The 17,372-nt window shown below is 33.5% G+C and overlaps 2 protein-coding genes and 1 long non-coding RNA gene across 4 annotated transcripts; 2 read left to right on the forward strand and 1 right to left on the reverse strand.

Annotated features, from left to right (window-relative positions):
* Window positions 1–17: 17 nt before the first annotated feature.
* On the forward strand, window positions 18–5,068 carry LOC101207414. 2 transcript variants are annotated; one of them, XR_969335.2, is made up of 5 exons: window positions 18–650; window positions 748–857; window positions 946–1,018; window positions 1,396–1,516; window positions 4,564–5,068. It is a non-coding gene; the product is annotated as an uncharacterized LOC101207414 (long non-coding RNA). The 2 variants fall into 2 exon arrangements; XR_969334.2 differs by having other exon boundaries at window positions 39–650; window positions 1,396–5,068.
* A 2,941-nt stretch (window positions 5,069–8,009) lies between these two features.
* LOC101207584 (ultraviolet-B receptor UVR8) lies at window positions 8,010–13,275 on the forward strand. The gene is made up of 7 exons (XM_004141181.3): window positions 8,010–8,246; window positions 9,451–10,140; window positions 10,880–11,089; window positions 11,649–11,759; window positions 12,042–12,410; window positions 12,527–12,634; window positions 12,767–13,275. Exons 2-7 carry the CDS (start codon window positions 9,802–9,804, stop codon window positions 13,103–13,105), a joined length of 1,476 nt encoding a protein of 491 aa, XP_004141229.1. The 5' UTR covers window positions 8,010–8,246; window positions 9,451–9,801; the 3' UTR covers window positions 13,106–13,275.
* A 1,168-nt stretch (window positions 13,276–14,443) lies between these two features.
* LOC101220357 (CBS domain-containing protein CBSX5) lies at window positions 14,444–16,444 on the reverse strand. The gene is made up of 2 exons (XM_004141317.3): window positions 15,928–16,444; window positions 14,444–15,583 (listed from the first exon to the last, which is right to left on the reverse strand). The coding sequence occupies exons 1-2, from the start codon at window positions 16,293–16,295 to the stop codon at window positions 14,746–14,748; spliced, it is 1,206 nt and encodes a 401-aa protein (XP_004141365.1). The 5' UTR covers window positions 16,296–16,444; the 3' UTR covers window positions 14,444–14,745.
* Between the last annotated feature and the right edge of the window lie 928 nt (window positions 16,445–17,372).

The raw sequence follows: 17,372 nt of genomic DNA on the forward strand, positions 1-17,372 counted from the left end.
ATAATAAAAAAAAACAAGAAAGAAGAATGCAAGATTAATATTATACAATTTTATTACATTCTTTGGTTCATTTCTCAGGTAGAGATGGTTGTCATGATTGGTTATGTGTTGTGTGATTTTGATCCTTGTTTAAGGGGTCTCATTCTGCGATAGTTTAGTACTGTGTTAATTTTTTTAAGAAAGGTCATTTGTTGAGACTTGAAATTGATATTCTAAATCTAGAGAGCAGTGGATGGTTGAGGTTTGGTAGGGATGATTGTGTGACCCAACTCTCTTCCAGATAATTGCTACTTGTGAAGTCCTAATTTTTTATTTTGCAAAATAATATTTCTATCAATACAATTAGAAGTCCTAACTAACTGAATTCAATCAACCCTATAAAGAAGTCCGCGGAAGTTTACTTTCCTCGTCTTCTGTCCTATTCCATTTTCTTCTCTAGCGACGACACTACAGGAAGAACAAGACCTCCTTCAATGGCAGCAACTTCCTCAAGGTACGGATTCAGATCCCCCTGCCCGAGCGAGTCTGATTATTGAATGCACTACGTGGTTTCAAGGCTTTTTGGATGAAAAGGGGTTTGCGTCCGGTCCTCAAATAAGAGAAAGAGTGGAATGCGGCATGAACCCTGTTTTCGATAAGCTCACGGAGCGGTGAGATCTCAAAATCTTGAACATTCATTCTCGGCAATTGGGGTTTCTAAGAATGAGGTCTCTTGTTTTGAACTTGCTCTTCCTAACTTTTCTCTAGGTTTTGACAGCGAACGATAAGAGAGAGATATATACGAGCGTCTGAATCAATTTCTGCGACTGATTTGAGCACAAGACAGAGTAATAGCAATCAACTAGTTGAAACTGAAGGTAAGTAACCATTAATTTCTTTGGTCTGACTTGACGACTCTTTCGGAATGAAGCGTAATTCTTTTCTCTTTGGTAATACATGATGTAGGATGAATCCCATTCATGCGAAGTTTAGGGTGAACAAGTCAGGGGAGCATGACATGGAGCAACAATACACAAGGGTAAACCACTGGTTTCTCATATCTTGTCATTCTGATGTAACTGATTTTAAAATGATGAAATTTTATGAACGTTTTTGGTGGCTGCATAAGAAGTTTCGGTGTCTTAATAGCTTTGCTTCATGGAAAATTATTAGGATAAACTACGTAGGATTATACTATGCAAATATAAAATAAATTGATGAAAAAATTTCAAAGTTGATTTTTAGTGTTCAAACTTTGCAGTCATGAAAATATTATTTCATATTGTTCTAAACAACAAGATGATTGCTAAGAAGAAACAAGCTAAAACCATTTCTATTTTCATACTTAGAGACTGTTGATGTTCTCTTTGCAAATGGAGAAGATTTTGATCTGAGACTGTGTTGTGAAAATTGTAGACGGAAATGGAGATATGAAGTTTGGGGTCATCCAACAAGGCTATGTTAGAAAATTCACCACCTCGATTGTGTGCAAACTAGTTCCCAATGGAATTGCATTACTGTTGGTAGTGCCAATAAGGTTAGGTTTCCTACTCCCCAAATTTTTTCAAGACTTTCAGTAAATGCTTTCTTTTTATTATATCTTTGATATATGATTTGTTTTTACGTTCTTTGTGAAATCATGTTTTTATTTTAAGGGTAAATAAACATGAGAGAGAGGTTGAGCAGGGAATGAAGTTCTTTCCTTAAGGCTTAATTGTTGTAGGTCGTTAAAAATGGAGCATTGATTTCTATTTATTATCCTTATTAAGAAAACCCAAGCTAATAGATCATCTTAATGAAAGAATACAAGAGAAAACACTCCAAAAGGTGGTCAATTATTAACCTTAAAAGAGGCTCTAATACAGCAACAGAAGACATAAAGGTTTCTCATACAAAGTTATGGTATTATTAACTTTAAAAGGGTCTATAATAAAGCAAAACAAGACTTTAAAGCTTTGCACATTTCCCATTAAAAAATGTGAAATCTATCATATTCACACCTAAAACAAAATCTCTATATATCCCTCTAAAATCTTATTGCTATTTTTTTCACCACAAACCCCATTAACTTTTTTTTATTGAAAAGTCCTAGCTATTTTTTTGACAATCAAGTAAAGTTTGGTTGAAAAATTCAGAAAATGGACAAATTAAGAGATTCATAGGATAAGAGAACTTTGGTTTAATATCTAAGATTGGACTATCAAACCTTTCCTTGGATGAAAGTGTAGATATTTGGATGCAAAGTTTAAGGTTGGAGATTGGACATCAATATTTGGATTGAAGAGTCCTAGGCATTGTTTGGATTACAATGTAGAAATTAAATGGTTGAAGAGTTCATAAATGGATAAATTAAGAGATGCATAAGATAAGAGAACTTTGGTTTGAAGTTTGAGCTTGGATTACAACCTTTTTTATTGAGGATACCTAGGAATTCTTTTGACGAATGTGTAGAAATTGGAAGCAAAGTTAAGAAAATTGACAAATAAGGAGAATTTTGGTATGAGGTTGGAAATTTTGGTTTAGTTGAGACATACGGGTGATCCTCTTGATCCAACATTTAGCTTCTTTATTATTGTTCTCATTGTATAACTCTCTTGTATACTTTGATTTTTATTCTAATAAAGAAGTTTGTCTCCTTTCCACAAAAACTACAAAATATTAGGATCGAAGAGACCTAGCAACACTTTGATTATGTAAAAACTTGGTTGAAGATTTCATAAAATTAAAAATTAAGAATACATAATTAGATCATAAATGTTGGTTTAATTAAGTGTGAGGTTGAAGATCATTGGAAGTTAAGAAAATGGACAAATAAATAGAGCTTTTGTTGAAGGTTAGAGATTGGACTTCAACATTTCAACATTTGTATTGAAGAGGCCTAGCCATTCTCTGATTATAAAGCAAAAATTTGGTTGAAGAGTTCATAACATGGTGTCAAGTTAAAAGATACATAAGATTAGAGAATTTTGGTTTAAAGTTTGAGATTAATTAGACTTCAACTTTAATATTGAAAACTACTAGACATTTTTTGGATGAAAAAAGTAAAGTCAAGAGATTTTTTTGTTTAAGGTTGGAGATTGGACATCCACATTCGGATTGAAGAGACCTGGCCATTGGTTGGACTACAATGTAAAAACTTAATTGAAATTAAGAGATACATATAATAAGAGAATTTTGGTTTGAAGTGTGTGAAATTGGACTATTCTATTTGATTGAGGACACCTAGGATTTCTTTGGATGAAAGTTTAGTTTGATATTTGGAAGCAAAGAAAATGGACAAATAAGGAGTTTTGGTTGAAGGTGGAAGGTTGGAGATTGAACTTCAACATTTGTATTGAAGAGGCCTAGTCATTCTTTGAATTATTTAATAAAAACTTGGTTGAAGAAATACATAAGATAAGAGAATTTTGGTTCGAAGTTTGAGATTGGACTACTACTTTTTTATTGAAGACACTTGGGAATTTTTTGGGTGAAAGTGCAGATAATTGGAAACAAAGTTAAGAAATTGACAAATAAGGAGAATTTTGGTTTAACGATGGAGATTTGATTTCAACATTTGCATTGAAGAGACCTAGCTTGTAAAAACATGGTTGAAAATTTCATAAAATCGACAAATTAAGAGATACATATATAAGATACGAGATGCTTGTTTTGAGTGTGAGATTCGACTACACTATTTGATTGATTACATCTATAGGATTTATGTGGACGAAAGTGTAGATAATTTTTTTTTTGTAAAGGTATTGTAATAAATGCAGGGTGAGAAGTTGAACATGGGATCTCTTGTCCACATGGACATATAGGTACCAGTTGAGCTAAGCTCATGTTGGCAAGGTGTAGATAATTGGAAGTGAAGAAAATGGACAAATAAGGAGAGTTTTGGCTGAAGGTTTGAGATTGAACTTCAACATTTGTATCCAAGAGGCCTAGTCATTCTTTGGATTATAAAGTAAAAATTTTGGTTGAAGAGCTCATAAAATGGTTAAGTTAAGAGAAACATAAAATTGGAAAATTTTTGTTTATAGTCTAAGGTTGGACTACAACGTTTTTTTATTGAAGAAACCTAGACATTCTAAAGATGAAAATGGCTAGATTGAATATTAAATTAAGAATTTAAACATGGCTAGATTGAATATTAAATTTGCACGTGTAAAGTTTTAAGCAGGAGTAACGAATTGAGAATAGTTTATGCATGACTAACTTAGTTTAAGAACTCTAGAAATAAGAGAATTTTGGTTACTAAGGAGAGGATGATGAAAGTTTTGTTGAAATGTTGAAGTGCTGCTGGTTTAGCTACGCGAGAAAAGGCTTGCGAGAAAAATGACTTCTTTAGTAAAGTTTTGTGAGTGATTTTCTCTCAAATAAATTTATGTTTAAAATTTTATTATGATTTCTCTTTATTGATTTGAAAGAAAAATTCAAATAAGAATGATTCAAAGATGTTTCTATGAAAAAGTTATGTTTTCAAGCATGATTTATAATGTTAAAGCTTGATTTAATGATTATGATTTTAATACTATAAAATGGTTTTCAAACTATTAGTTGTTTATTTGAGATGATACTAACTTTTATGTGTACATAAAGAGTTGTTAAGGCCACCATGGGTGTATGAGCTACATGGTGACAAGAAGCTGGCTTATGCGTTGAAATGAGCATATAAGGTTTAGCAGCCTGGGCAACATGGACGAATCTATATGTTTTTGGATGTTGTTGATACAACAATTTAAACACGAGTTAATGAGACTAAACGTAGAGAACGATTCGAGATCCTTGGCGAAAGAAAATGATTTGTTAAGCATAAAAAAAGCTTTATGTGAAATAAAATAATTTGATATTTTTGCGAAATGGTTATGAAAAGATATTACAAAAGGTTTTCATAATACCTGAGTCATTTGACTGACGTTTTCAAAATTAATCTTTTAAGATCATAAGTTTAGGCCAAGTAGAGAAGGAAGTGGAAGGTTTTGTGGCGAGATGAGAAAGCTACGTCTGTTTAAGAGTTTACTTAATGCAACTTTTGGTTAAGAATCGTTTCTTTACCTTGTTTTACTTAACACCTATTATTAATAAAGTGTAAGTTTTTGCTGAATTTATTGCGTTAAGTTTTTTGCATTAAGATTGTCTTTGAATGTGTTTGGTGTTTGGTACGACTTCTGTGGTGTTATGTTTTTCTTAGTCTTTAACAGGCTTTGAGTTTGAATTACAGTCAGAGAATTTCAAGATTGTAACTAAATTGCATTCTATTTCCTTTACTTTGACGTTTTGATCGTATTGCGGTTTGAGGTGTGACAATTTGGTATCAAAGCGATATGTTCTTCGAAAAAGCATAAATAAATTTTAGAGAAGTAACGCCGGAACGAAAAATGACTCAACTTAAGGCGCCATAATCAAGAATAAGTAGTGAAGTATATAAAGAAAAGGAACTAAATAAACTAAATAGGAAAGACCCAGATGTCATAAATGCAAGAAATGGGTCATAAATGCAAGAAAAGGCACAGGAGATGCCATGAATGTGATTATGATTGCTTTGACAAATGACTTTCCTTTCTTCTTGGTTTCCATTTTCTCACGACTCCGCAGATTGGGAACCAGTAAAATATAAAAGAAACCTTTTTTGTGATTTGGGCATGTGAAAAAGATTAAATAGGGAAGAGAAGAGGAAACTGTTCAACATGATTGTGTTTCCAATAATTAAGGGGAAAATGAATGCGATGTGGATGTGGATGTGATGGATTTGAGGGCCAACAATTGTTGCTTCCCCGTTGCTGCAATCATAAATTTGATGTTGCCACTGTGCTTCATCCCCATGCCTCACTCCGCGTTCCGCGTTTCCCCTCTAAACGACGTTTAAAATGTTAACGGGGGTAGAAATGTGGATGTCCATCAATATCGAAATGTAATAGCAACAAAAAAATTTAGAATAGTATTTACATTTACATTCGTCTTAGTGTTGGTAGACTATTCTTCGTGTTCGAAACGGGTTACATTCTTTGGTTCCTTTCTCCCATAGAGATGGTTGTCATTGTCCCTTGCGTGTTTGATCCTTGTTATCTTTATTTATGTCGAATAGTTTTTTTTTCATGACTTCCATGCACATTAATGAGACTTGAAATTGATATTCTAACTCAAGAGACCGTGGCTTAGGTTTGGTAGGGATGATAGTGTGACCCAACTCTAAGCATCATGTGTAACTTGGACTAACCATGTTTGGTTTGAGGGTAATAATATTTCTAGATATTTTTATTTTTTAACTTGTTCGGAACTCTGTATAAACATGTGACTGTTTCACTCAGTAATTCTGATATAATTTATATATTTAATGACAATGGATCATCTCTTCTTTAATTGGTGGTTATCTAAGGGACGTACTCTTGCGCAAAATCGGTCATTGGAATGTAGAGTTCAATTGAATTTATCACTTTAATACGGGTATTCGTTTGAAGCATAATGGTATGGAGAGTCACTTGGTGTATTGTCCATGCAACTACATTTGTGTTTTGATTGCGCTTCAACCTCACAATTCATTTTATTGCCGTTTATTATTTTGTAAAATAAATAATATTTAAACTAGTAAAGTAATAATTTGCATTATTCAAATAAGGATGAAGATTCAAATTTTATAATTTTTTTTCTAGAGAGAATCGAATATCTTAATTAATTGAATTGTATTTATATTAAATAATTAATTAAAAGAAGACTTTTAACTTCAACATATTATAATTAGTTTATAAGCACGACAATTGGTTAATATGTATATAGTTAGTTTATGTAACAGTTCTTCACAATGACATAAACAAATAATTAAGTAAAATTAGCTTTTTGTTTTTTCCTCTTTGAATTGTTGGCAAATTTTGATGTGCCAATCACTATGTTGATTCAAAATTCCTTACCTAACATAACGTCAAGATTTAGTTAAGAAAATCAATGCCCAAATTCCATTGTTGGACTTTTAGGAAATTCTTATTTTTCTTGTATCTTAAGCTAAAGTGACGTTGAACTCTTCAAACAATGCTTAGCCACTAAGGAATATGACAAATACTTTGGTTTGAAAAACTCATGAAAATGAATAATGACACATAATTTCAAAGACTTGAAAATGAATAATGATGCTAAAAGTATTTATTGATTCAAAAGTCAAATCATTATGAAAGAGAGAACCCATTTGAAATTAATGCATTAAATATATAATATTTTAATAATTCAAAATTATTATTCATTAAAAGTATAGAATTTATAATCGAGAATAGGTGATTTTTAGAATCACTCCTAAATATTAGGAAGAAAAATTGTTGTTTTAACGCAAAAAACTTTTCTTACAAAACTAACGCAAAACTATTTTTTCAGTTTTCTTATACAATTTTCTCGATTTTAAGTAGAAGGATCCATCTAATGAATTGTCCACGATCCATTTTCTTCTCATGAACTCATTTTTCTTAAATCTCTTGCCCTTTTCATCATGGAAAGATTGGTCCAACTTAATATGAAAATGCTTGATAGACTAAGGAGAGAACGTTGATCTCGTTTCTTCCTCTTGCTTCTCACTTCTCATGTTGATTTTTTTCCCTTATCGATTATGTTTCACGCTCCCTTTAGATTCTCTCTTACTTCTTTGGTTTTGTTCTATTTTCTTGATCATAGAGAAGAACGTAGAAGAAGAACACATATGTAAATTGATTATTTCAAACAAAATTGGAAATCAAGAACATGAATGAAGTAACTAAAGAAATATATAAGTGGAGGAGGTTGGTATGGTGAATATCTTAGTGAAAGAAGAAAGAAAACAAACAAGAAGAAACGACGAAAAAACAAGTGAAGAAGAAGAAATGAAATAACCAAAAGACAAAAAAGAAAAACGTTTTCATTTGGTCTCCCATCTCATTCCTTTCCCAACACTTCTCCTAATCTTAGTTCTTAAATAATGGGGAAAAAAAATGTTGCATCATTAGAATCTTTTTATATATAAATGATTTTATAAAATGAATGTCAAAGATTTGAAGAAAAAAACAAAATATATTTGATGCGAAATTGAAGTACTAAAAAAAAAAAAATTAAAACTTTGAACTTTGGAAAAGCAATATATATATATAAACTATTAACGAGAGAGGAAAGGGAGAAACTTGGAAGCATATTCTCTTAAAACTGAAGCTTTTTGTGTTTGTGTGCATATTGAAGGGGCAATACATTTCATACTCTCTCCAGAAATCGAGGAGGATTTTGCACTTTCTTCTGAAAGTTAGAGCTCAACCATCTCAATTCTCAATCCGCAGGTTTCATTCCTTTCCTTTCTTCCAATTCATTCTGTATACACTCAGTCAGCAGATAGTTTTCTTCATTTTAATTGTTGTTTGTAGTGATTAGCCTAAAGCAAGATCTGAATTGTTATGAAATCGATTATAAATCCATAATGTCTAGCTGAAAATCGGAAGATCTTGTTTGAAATGCTGTATATTAATTATTGACTGATTATCTGGGATGGACTCTGGTAGTTTATTTGTCGGAGAGAAGGCCCAAATTCTGTGTATGGAAGTAGGAATTTTGGGTTTTTTTTTTTTTTTTTTTTTTTCAGGAATTATGATTCAACTCTTACTGGGTATTCAATTTGACATTTGGGTTTTTTGCTGAAATCTGAATTTGATGCATTTTTAGCAATTTTTCTGAACGCACGAGCTTCTTTTATGGAACGAAGAACTTTGACCTAAAACAACAGTTTTCTGCGAATTACTCTTTATTTTATCAGATACATCGTCTAAATCCTTAGATTTGTGTTTTGAAATGATCTTCCTTGAAATGGAAAAAACAGAGTATGTTATTTGGAGAGAGAAAGAACTTTAAGGAAAGTTCTGTGTTCATCTGTCTCTCTCTTTCGCTTGGTTAAAGTCCAATTTCGTCCCCAATACACTTCCCTTCTCATTCCTGTTCCATTTGTCAGTGAAGGTAATTGAATCTTAACTTTTCTGAAGAAAAGTGAGTGACCGGCACTTATAAGCTTTGCAATCATCACTTTGGCCTGCTCTCTCTGTCTCTTTCTGTTGTTGAGAAACCAAAGTTGTGCTTATTAACATTCCCACTCTTCCCCCTTTTTGTTTGTCATTGACGTGTTTAATTTTAAGTTTTCTGCAGAAAAGTAAGTGACCGGCACTATAAAAAGCCTTGAAATAATCTCTCCTGTCTCTGATTTCCAGTATTAATCTCAATTTATTGCATGCTTGGTCCTGTTCTAGACATTTCAATCATGAAGTCTCTTTCTTCTTTCATCAACATCATCGTTCATTTTCAAATTCATTGCTTTTCTTTTCGTTAGTAACATTGGTTACCAGATGTAATTAATTATGGTTATCTCAACTACTTTTAAGCATGAACCATCTTTGGCTATTGGGTCAACTTGAAATTTGCTACTGCTGTTTTGTCATTATCTTTGAGGTAATTTACAGCATTCTGATTTTTTTCTACTGGCTTTATTGATTTTTGCAGGAAAGAAATTTGTATTTCTTCAAATTTGGGATAACTTGTGCGGGTGTCCTTTGTCCCAACTGATGATTTGTTTCCAATCATTGTACTCATTAAGGCTGAAATTCTTTTCAAGAACGCCTTTTCTGTACTCTATTTCCCATATTTTCCTCCCTTCTGATGTGTTCTTTATATGTTGCTTTAACTGCTTGAGATTTCGCCTAAAAATTTGACCACCCTTTGCGTGTTGGCCGGAATTGGTTACATCTGTCAGCATCTGTGTAATTAGCTGGGAATCAGTTTTACCTGTACTTCAGGGGGATTTTTAGTTGAGATTTCATTCAAGCTTGGAAACCCATAGATTTGGCTGAAAACATGGCAAAATGGCTTCATTCAACTACATTTGTGGATTTGCCTTCACATTTGATCTTAGAAGTTCTAACGTCTGGTCGGTTGAATGCTCATGATCTTGTTTGCTTGGAGTTGACTTGCAAGTTGTTTGGAGGGAGCCATGAGCTGTACCCTCTCAAGTTTCGATCGTTAGTTGATTTTGCAGCATTTCAATTATGTATATCACACAGCACTTATTCTGGAATGGGAGAGGATTCCCAAAGACAACTCTTTGATCGCTGTCAAGGGAAGTGGAAACGGGTTTTTCGGTTCTTGCAATTGGTGGAGAAATCTTCCAACATCGTTGAGACCTCAGAAGGCAATGTATTATTTCTTCTAGAATTATATTGCTTTTCTTTTAGTTGAGCGAGTGTGCTTGCATTTTGCATATTTGCATGAAGGAATCATTTACTATCTTCTGCATCAAAATACATTATTCTGGACAATTCCGTTCTCAATATCCAGATATTTATTGGGCTTTGAAATTTATTTGGATGAAAATTGGACTTAGAAATTAAATTAGTACATATTTGAGAAATATAGTTTAGGCTAGCTTCTGCAGTTTCACAAAAAGATGACGTGACTAGTTTATTGTTTGCAGTCATTCCTTCTGTCACCAATATTTTCACTTATACTGATTATTCACTGTAGCTACATTGATGCCTTTCAATCAAGATCATAAAACAATAAATATCGCAAAGGCTTTTCCTGCTAAATTAAAATTTTCAAATTGTCCTATTTGTCCATTTTTATTTTACAAAATGGAGAATTTTATTGATGAGACCTTACTAAGTAGTACAATTAGAGTTCAGATTGTTGTATTGAATGAGTATAGTAACCAAAAATATCTTTTATAGTCAGAGGCAATGATTGTCTTTTCAACTTTTAAGATGTGTAAAAATTGATCTGTCATGTTGTAGACGATTTTACTTGGAATAGGATCTATTCTATAGGTTGTACATTTGTGTCATTGAGTTCTAAGATTACGTTTGCTGAGGTTCTGTTTTAAACCTATGATTTGCGAAAGATAATTTGAAGTTTTTTCCTATTTATTTTATACCAGATGCAGATTGCAACTGGAAGATATCATACGCTTCTTATCAGCAATGGATCAGTATACTCTTGTGGTTCCAGCTTATGTGGTGTTCTTGGACATGGCTCTGAGACTACGCAATGTGTAACATTTACCAGAATTAATTTTCCACCTTCTATATATGTTGAGCAAGTTTCTGCTTCTCACAATCATGCTGCATTTGTCACACAGTCAGGACAGGTCAGCAGTTCAATCTTATGTTGGATTGGATCTATGTTATAACCGTTACCTGTTTGATCTGCTATATACTGTTTGCATGTCTGCTTGATACAGATTTTGTGCTTCCCCTCTCCGTATATGGATGTTTTTTTAGTATCTTTCTAATCCCAAATAAAGTGTACACTTTTAACTGTTGGTATTGCTCTACTGATTTGATCGGTGAGTATAAGAAAAGTTGATGTCTATGAGTTCCTGTATTATAGAATTTTGATAGCCTTATTGCTAATTTGAATTATTAGAAGTACCATGTTGGAAATTGAAGACAATTATCTTCCATTCTCACACCTTAAATAGCTGTAAGGAATTTTTGAACGTCATCGTGTTTATATTGATGCCTTACTAGTGCATGAAAGGATTCAAAGGAACAGGTGTTGGCAGGTCGTTGTTAACTAGATTATTTTTGCAGTAGTTATTTCATGTCTCTCGTTGACACTGTAGTACATGCTTTCATGGATGTCACTCTCAATTACAGTCTTTGAATTTTTGGTAATCCTATGGCTTGTCTTCTCTTCACCAATAGGTTTTCACCTGCGGGGATAATTCATCATTTTGTTGTGGCCATAGAGATACAAGTTGTCGAATCTTTAGACCCAGACTTGTTGAAGCATTAAACGGAATCCCTTGCAAGCAGGTAAATATGCTTTTAATCTTTGTTTAATTTGTCAAATATATTTTCCTTCCGTGAGTTGTTTGAATTCAGGCTGAAGATAGAACTGGATGTAGTTAACCACTTGACAACAGCGTGCCTTAATGTACATGTACTCTTTTTTTGAGTGGATTCACATATTTCATTGATGCAATGAAGCATTACAAAAGAAGGGAACTAAAGCCGTGGATACCTCCATAAACATGCATTCATGTTTGGTTGAAACGATAAATTACTTGGTAACTATGGTATGTCTATTTTCTTCAGGTCTCTGTGGGGCATAACTTTTCAGTGTTTTTAACAAGACAAGGCCACGTCTATACATGTGGAACAAACACTTATGGTCAGCTTGGCCACGGCAATACTCTAGAGGGACCTACTCCAAAGATTGTTCAACGGCTTGTAGAAATTGGATCTGTAATTCAGATTGCAGCTGGTCCGAGCTACGTATTGGCCGTAGTTAATGATGGAAGAGTATACTCTTTTGGGTCAGGATCTAACTTTTGCCTTGGCCACGGAGAGCAGCACAACGAGTTCCAACCTCGTGTCCTACAGACATTTCGATTGAAGAATATTCATGTTGTTTCTGTATCTGCTGGTGACGAGCATGCCGTTGCATTAGATTCCAATGGACTTGTTAGTTCCTGCAACTTAAGACGAACATATTAACCAAATTAGCATCCTATGTTTTAGTCTAGGCGAATCATTGTAAGAACTGTTATGACATCGATTTTGTTGATTTCTCATTACAGGTATACACTTGGGGAAAAGGCTACTGTGGTGCTCTGGGCCATGGAGATGAGATTGATAAGACTATTCCTCAACCTCTGAACAGCCTTAAGAACCACCTTGCAGTGCAGGTCTGGATCATCACCAAACTAAAACCGTTGATGAAGTAGCTCATAGCACAAGCATTAAATATTGGATGTTGCATGTCATACATATATAGGATCGTGTTATTAACGGCTCGTCTGATAATGTTTTTGTTTCAGGTATGTGCAAGAAAGAGAAAAACTTTTGTGCTGGTGGACACCGGTATTGTTTATGGTTTTGGGTGGATGGGGTTTGGTAGCCTTGGATTTCCAGACAGAGGAGTATCTGACAAAGTCTTGAGACCTCGAAGCCTCGACAGCTTAAGAGTTCACCGTGTTTCTCAAATCAGCACCGGGCTATATCACACTGTTGTGGTTACCGAGAAAGGAAAAATATTCGGCTTTGGAGACAATGAACGTGCACAACTGGGACATGAATCTCTGAGAGGATGCCTCGAACCCACTGAAATCTTTATCCATGATTTGGATGATGAGAGTATTGTTTCAGAATCTGGGTAGTTAGCCTAGAAGTTATCTTCACTTTAGATATTTGTAATTTTATGTTTGATATTAACATTTACAATCACTATTGTCAACTTATTCATCATCGAGTTGATTTGTAGTATTTTCTCTGTGAAAGACTAAAAATATTCTAATCTATCTCAGTTTTATGGTTATTTTTAACCAAAGTTATTTGTTCTGATAAGAAATAAAATGTTAAAATAGGTTAATTCCTAATCAATAAGGTGAAGTTAAAAGCGAACGAAATTAGTAGTGACTGAGATTTTTAAATTTTATTTATTTTGCATGAAACATTAGGATGTTTAAAAGTTTTCAAATAGTTATCTTTTAAAATTGATTGATTTTAGAATCTAAAAGATAAAAGAGAATCGTAAAGAGGTAACATAGAATTGGATACATTAGGGTTTCAACCGCCCAACTGCGCACTTAGGCAAGGGAAGAACAAGGGAAGAATATCTTAAATACAAGACCTAGGTCCAATGCTCCATTGTACGTGAGGATAAAAACCTAGACTAATTATCAAAAGCTATTACATAATATTAAATACTGGTAACATACCTAATATAAAATACAATAACACTATATAGTCTAACAAAAATCAATATCAATCATACAAAAAATTTAAAAGTATAAAACTAAATCTTAAAATGATTTATAGTAACTCGTACCTTTGAGTGGTTTTAAATATAAAATAGTTAAATTTTAACTATTTCAAAATCAAACACATGAGTCTAAAAAATATTCAAAAGTATAATGATTTCACTTTTCAAAATCACTGCAAATGTGAAAAATATTCGAAAGTGTTATAAATACAAGTGAAAGAACTAAGAAAAGTTCGGAGTGGAGTGTACATGACATTTATACAAAGCTTAACAAGATAAGTAGGTAGTTCCCACGTAGACTCAACTTCAGACAAGATAAAAATAGTTTAATACGTAGTAGTTAGCTCTCACCCCACGTATTATTCAAACAAGAAATACAATCAAATATGTAAAAAATAAAAATAAAGAAGATTTTGATATTGCATTACACATTGGGAAATCATTTTGTGATCTGAAGGAAGATCCAAATCTGATATGCTTCAGCAGAGGTTGAGTAGAGAGGGAGAATGACATACGAACAAAAGAACTTAATCTTGCCTCTTGGTACTTTATTGTCCAAATGACAAAAATTGACCAATAGCCAAATGACATGCAGCACATTCTATAATTGTTTATCATTCATGAGCTGTCATCTCATCTCATGAAAATGGTTACCTTTTTATCTCCTATGATCCACTTTCACAATACTCAAGGATTTGTTTGAATTAATTAATCATGGTAGTTTCATCATTAGTTACACCTTTAAAAAGAGAAGCATTATATTATAAAAGGCAAAAGGTGCTTTCACAGAAAGCTCTACATATCTGCATTCTCTGTTCTTAAGCTTTTAGAATACAAGGGCTGAAACATGTAGATCCCAAAAGTTTATAGACAAACAAAAAGAAAACATCACAAACAACACGTAACTAATGGATTTTAGTGCCCCAAATATGTATCAATTTGGCAACACAGGTTCCAACTATTGACTGTTTTTATTCTTTAGACAAGGGATAAGGGGGAGGGGTGCAAAATTTCTAAGCCAAATGGCTTGAAAGTCTACTCACTAGTTTCTAGATGTTCTCTAAAAACTTTTAACATATCAAGGAATGTGACCATTCCAATCAAACTGCAGTCATCTTCAATAACCCAAACATAGTTCACTCTATGCGTGATTGCCTGGATCATAACAGCTACCAAGGAGCTTCTTGGATGACAAACTATGGCCTCAGCACGACGAGTAATTCGTGCCGAGTAACTTGATGATCTCCTATACCTTCTCGAGCTTGGAGATGGCGAGAACTCCTCATCCGATGATGAGGAAGTGAAAGATGGAGACCCAATTGAGGATGGTGAGTTAGTGAATTCCTCCAACATTCCTTCCAACTTGCTATCTTTCAACCTCGCTTTCACAACCTTAACAAGATCTTCAGGAGGACCCCCACAGTCAATGTAGGCCATCAGGTCTCCGGATGACAAGGTCATTATCGCAGCTGCAACGGCCTTGTCGCAACCAGCAAGGGCAAAAGGCGAGATCTCACCGATCAGAATTCCATCGCCATCGATGACTGCGACCGAGGTTTGGTTGGTGATGCTGTGGGAAATGGCTCCAATGGCAGAAGAGGCAGGGGAGTGGTAGTTTACTGATAAGGCATTGGTGCAAATGATGCCAAGACTGTCAAGGGAGAGGGCAGCAATGGGGGAAAAAAGGCCAATTGAGCCAAGAAGATATCTGATTATATCTTCCTGAGTCAACCAGCAAAATTCATGGCCACCATGGATGCCATTTGTGGAGTTCTTGAGCTGTTTTCTTCTTGAATTACTTCCTAGTCTAGTCTTGATCGGGACAACTAGATTTTGAGCACCTTGGAGAACCAAATCAATGGCTTCTAGCAAGCTGGAATAAGAATATGAACACACTAACTTCAATCAACTTCGTTCTTCAATTCAAGAACATCACAGAACTCTTTTATTCTCTTTCTGAATTCAGTATCATATAAAGTTTCAGACGAAAAGTACAAGCTAAACCAATTGGGGGAAAACACTTTTCTCATGAATAGCAAGCAATTGACAAATCTTTAGACACCCAACTGAAGAATCTCAATATCGAACTAAAACATCAACAGAACCTCAGCAGCTAACAATTTTCTCAAGAAAACCAATCAATTAAAGTTACTGTTGAAACAATCCCTAAAACATAACAAAATAAGAAGAAAATTTTCATCAAATTGACGGTTATACCTAGCAGAGGGCTCCAAATGCATCACGATTCCCGGAATTTGAGGCAAAATCTCAGAGACAGAAGCTTGCAATGCAGACGAAGGAGACAACAAATTCTCCTCCTTACATAGATAGCAAATGACATCCACCATACACAGCTTCCCAACACACCGGCAGCACTCAAAATCGCCACCGGCAGCACCACCATCGACAGCGCCGGTGCAACCTCTCTTGGGTAAACGACAATCCCAGACACTGACGAAGTAATCGTGGGAGAATTGAAGAGCAAGCAAGGCGTCGGCGAGGGTCGCGGACAAGGACAGCGGCCTCAGCGGAGGCTTGCCGAGACAGAGATCAGAAACGTCATGCGAAAACAAGCTCACTGCCATACAAAATCTAAGAGAGAAGAGTTTGAAAAAACCCCCAAGAGAAATGGAATAAACGGAGAAGGGCGGAGAAAAAGAGGTGGGCGGAGACCGGCGACGGTGCGAAGATCGGAGAAGATGGAGAAGGAAAGGGGAGAAGTTATGGAATACTTATAATAAGAGACTTAAAAAGAAACTGAAAATGGCATTATGAGATGTACGGTACTCTAAAAGGGTACCCAAACTGGGCCCTACTCCCCCCCTCTTTTTTTTCTTTTTCTTTTTATATTTTTAATTAAATATTTTTTGTCCCATTATTTTATTTTCCTAATTATTAATATTCAAATTATAATTTACAATAAGATTTTGAAACGTGTTCTTAGTTTTGACAAATTTCGAAAAACAATCTTTAACATATGGTCATTATATCTTCAATTATAAAATCATTAATTAAATGTAAAGTAGAATACCTATATTAATACACTATTTAAAAAAAATAAAACATCATTATTTTCCTAAATTCTTTCAAAACAAAGAAATTTTAAAAAGAGCATTTATGTTTAAATTTTATATTTATGTTATAGACTTATTTATTGTTTTTTTTAAAAATGTTTTCTATGTATTTTTGTATATTCAATACCAACATCCAATTATATCATTTATGAACCTATAGGTGTTGAACCATTCAATTTATATCAATATATGGATAAAAAAAATAAATTTCAAAAGTGTTTTTGTGAGTTTTTTTCTAGTACAATGGTTTGACTTACTAAATTCAAGAAAGTTGTGATGCTAATTATCTTTAAACCACATCTATTTATTTGTTTTGAATATATAGTTTTAAATAAGAAAATTTGTCAAAAATAATAATTTTGATAAAATATTTATAATATAAAACAAAAATTTTAAATTTTATAAATAATAGACGTTAATAAACAAATTTTATAATATAAAACGTTACAAGCTATCAATAATAGACGTTAATAAACAACGATACAAAGCTTATCAGTTTCTATTATTGGTAGCTTGTAAATATTTAAATTTATTTGCTATTTTTAAAAAAAATGTCTCTTCAAATTAAATATTTGTAAATATACCCAA

Source organism: Cucumis sativus, chromosome 4 (assembly GCF_000004075.3).
Source record: "Cucumis sativus cultivar 9930 chromosome 4, Cucumber_9930_V3, whole genome shotgun sequence".
Classification (NCBI taxonomy): domain Eukaryota; kingdom Viridiplantae; phylum Streptophyta; class Magnoliopsida; order Cucurbitales; family Cucurbitaceae; genus Cucumis; species Cucumis sativus.

Bases quoted from the DNA above. Each gene is read 5' to 3' on its own strand.
- LOC101207584 (XM_004141181.3), top strand. From the start codon at position 9,802: ATGGCAAAATGGCTTCATTCAACTACATTTGTGGATTTGCCTTCACAT. The intron at 10,141-10,879 runs GTATTATTTCTT...ATTTTATACCAG, and splicing joins TTGAGACCTCAGAAGGCAAT to ATGCAGATTGCAACTGGAAG. The intron at 11,760-12,041 runs GTAAATATGCTT...TATTTTCTTCAG, and splicing joins ACGGAATCCCTTGCAAGCAG to GTCTCTGTGGGGCATAACTT.
- LOC101220357 (XM_004141317.3), bottom strand. From the start codon at position 16,295: ATGGCAGTGAGCTTGTTTTCGCATGACGTTTCTGATCTCTGTCTCGGC. The intron at 15,584-15,927 runs GTATAACCGTCA...TTCTTATTCCAG, and splicing joins CATTTGGAGCCCTCTGCTAG to CTTGCTAGAAGCCATTGATT.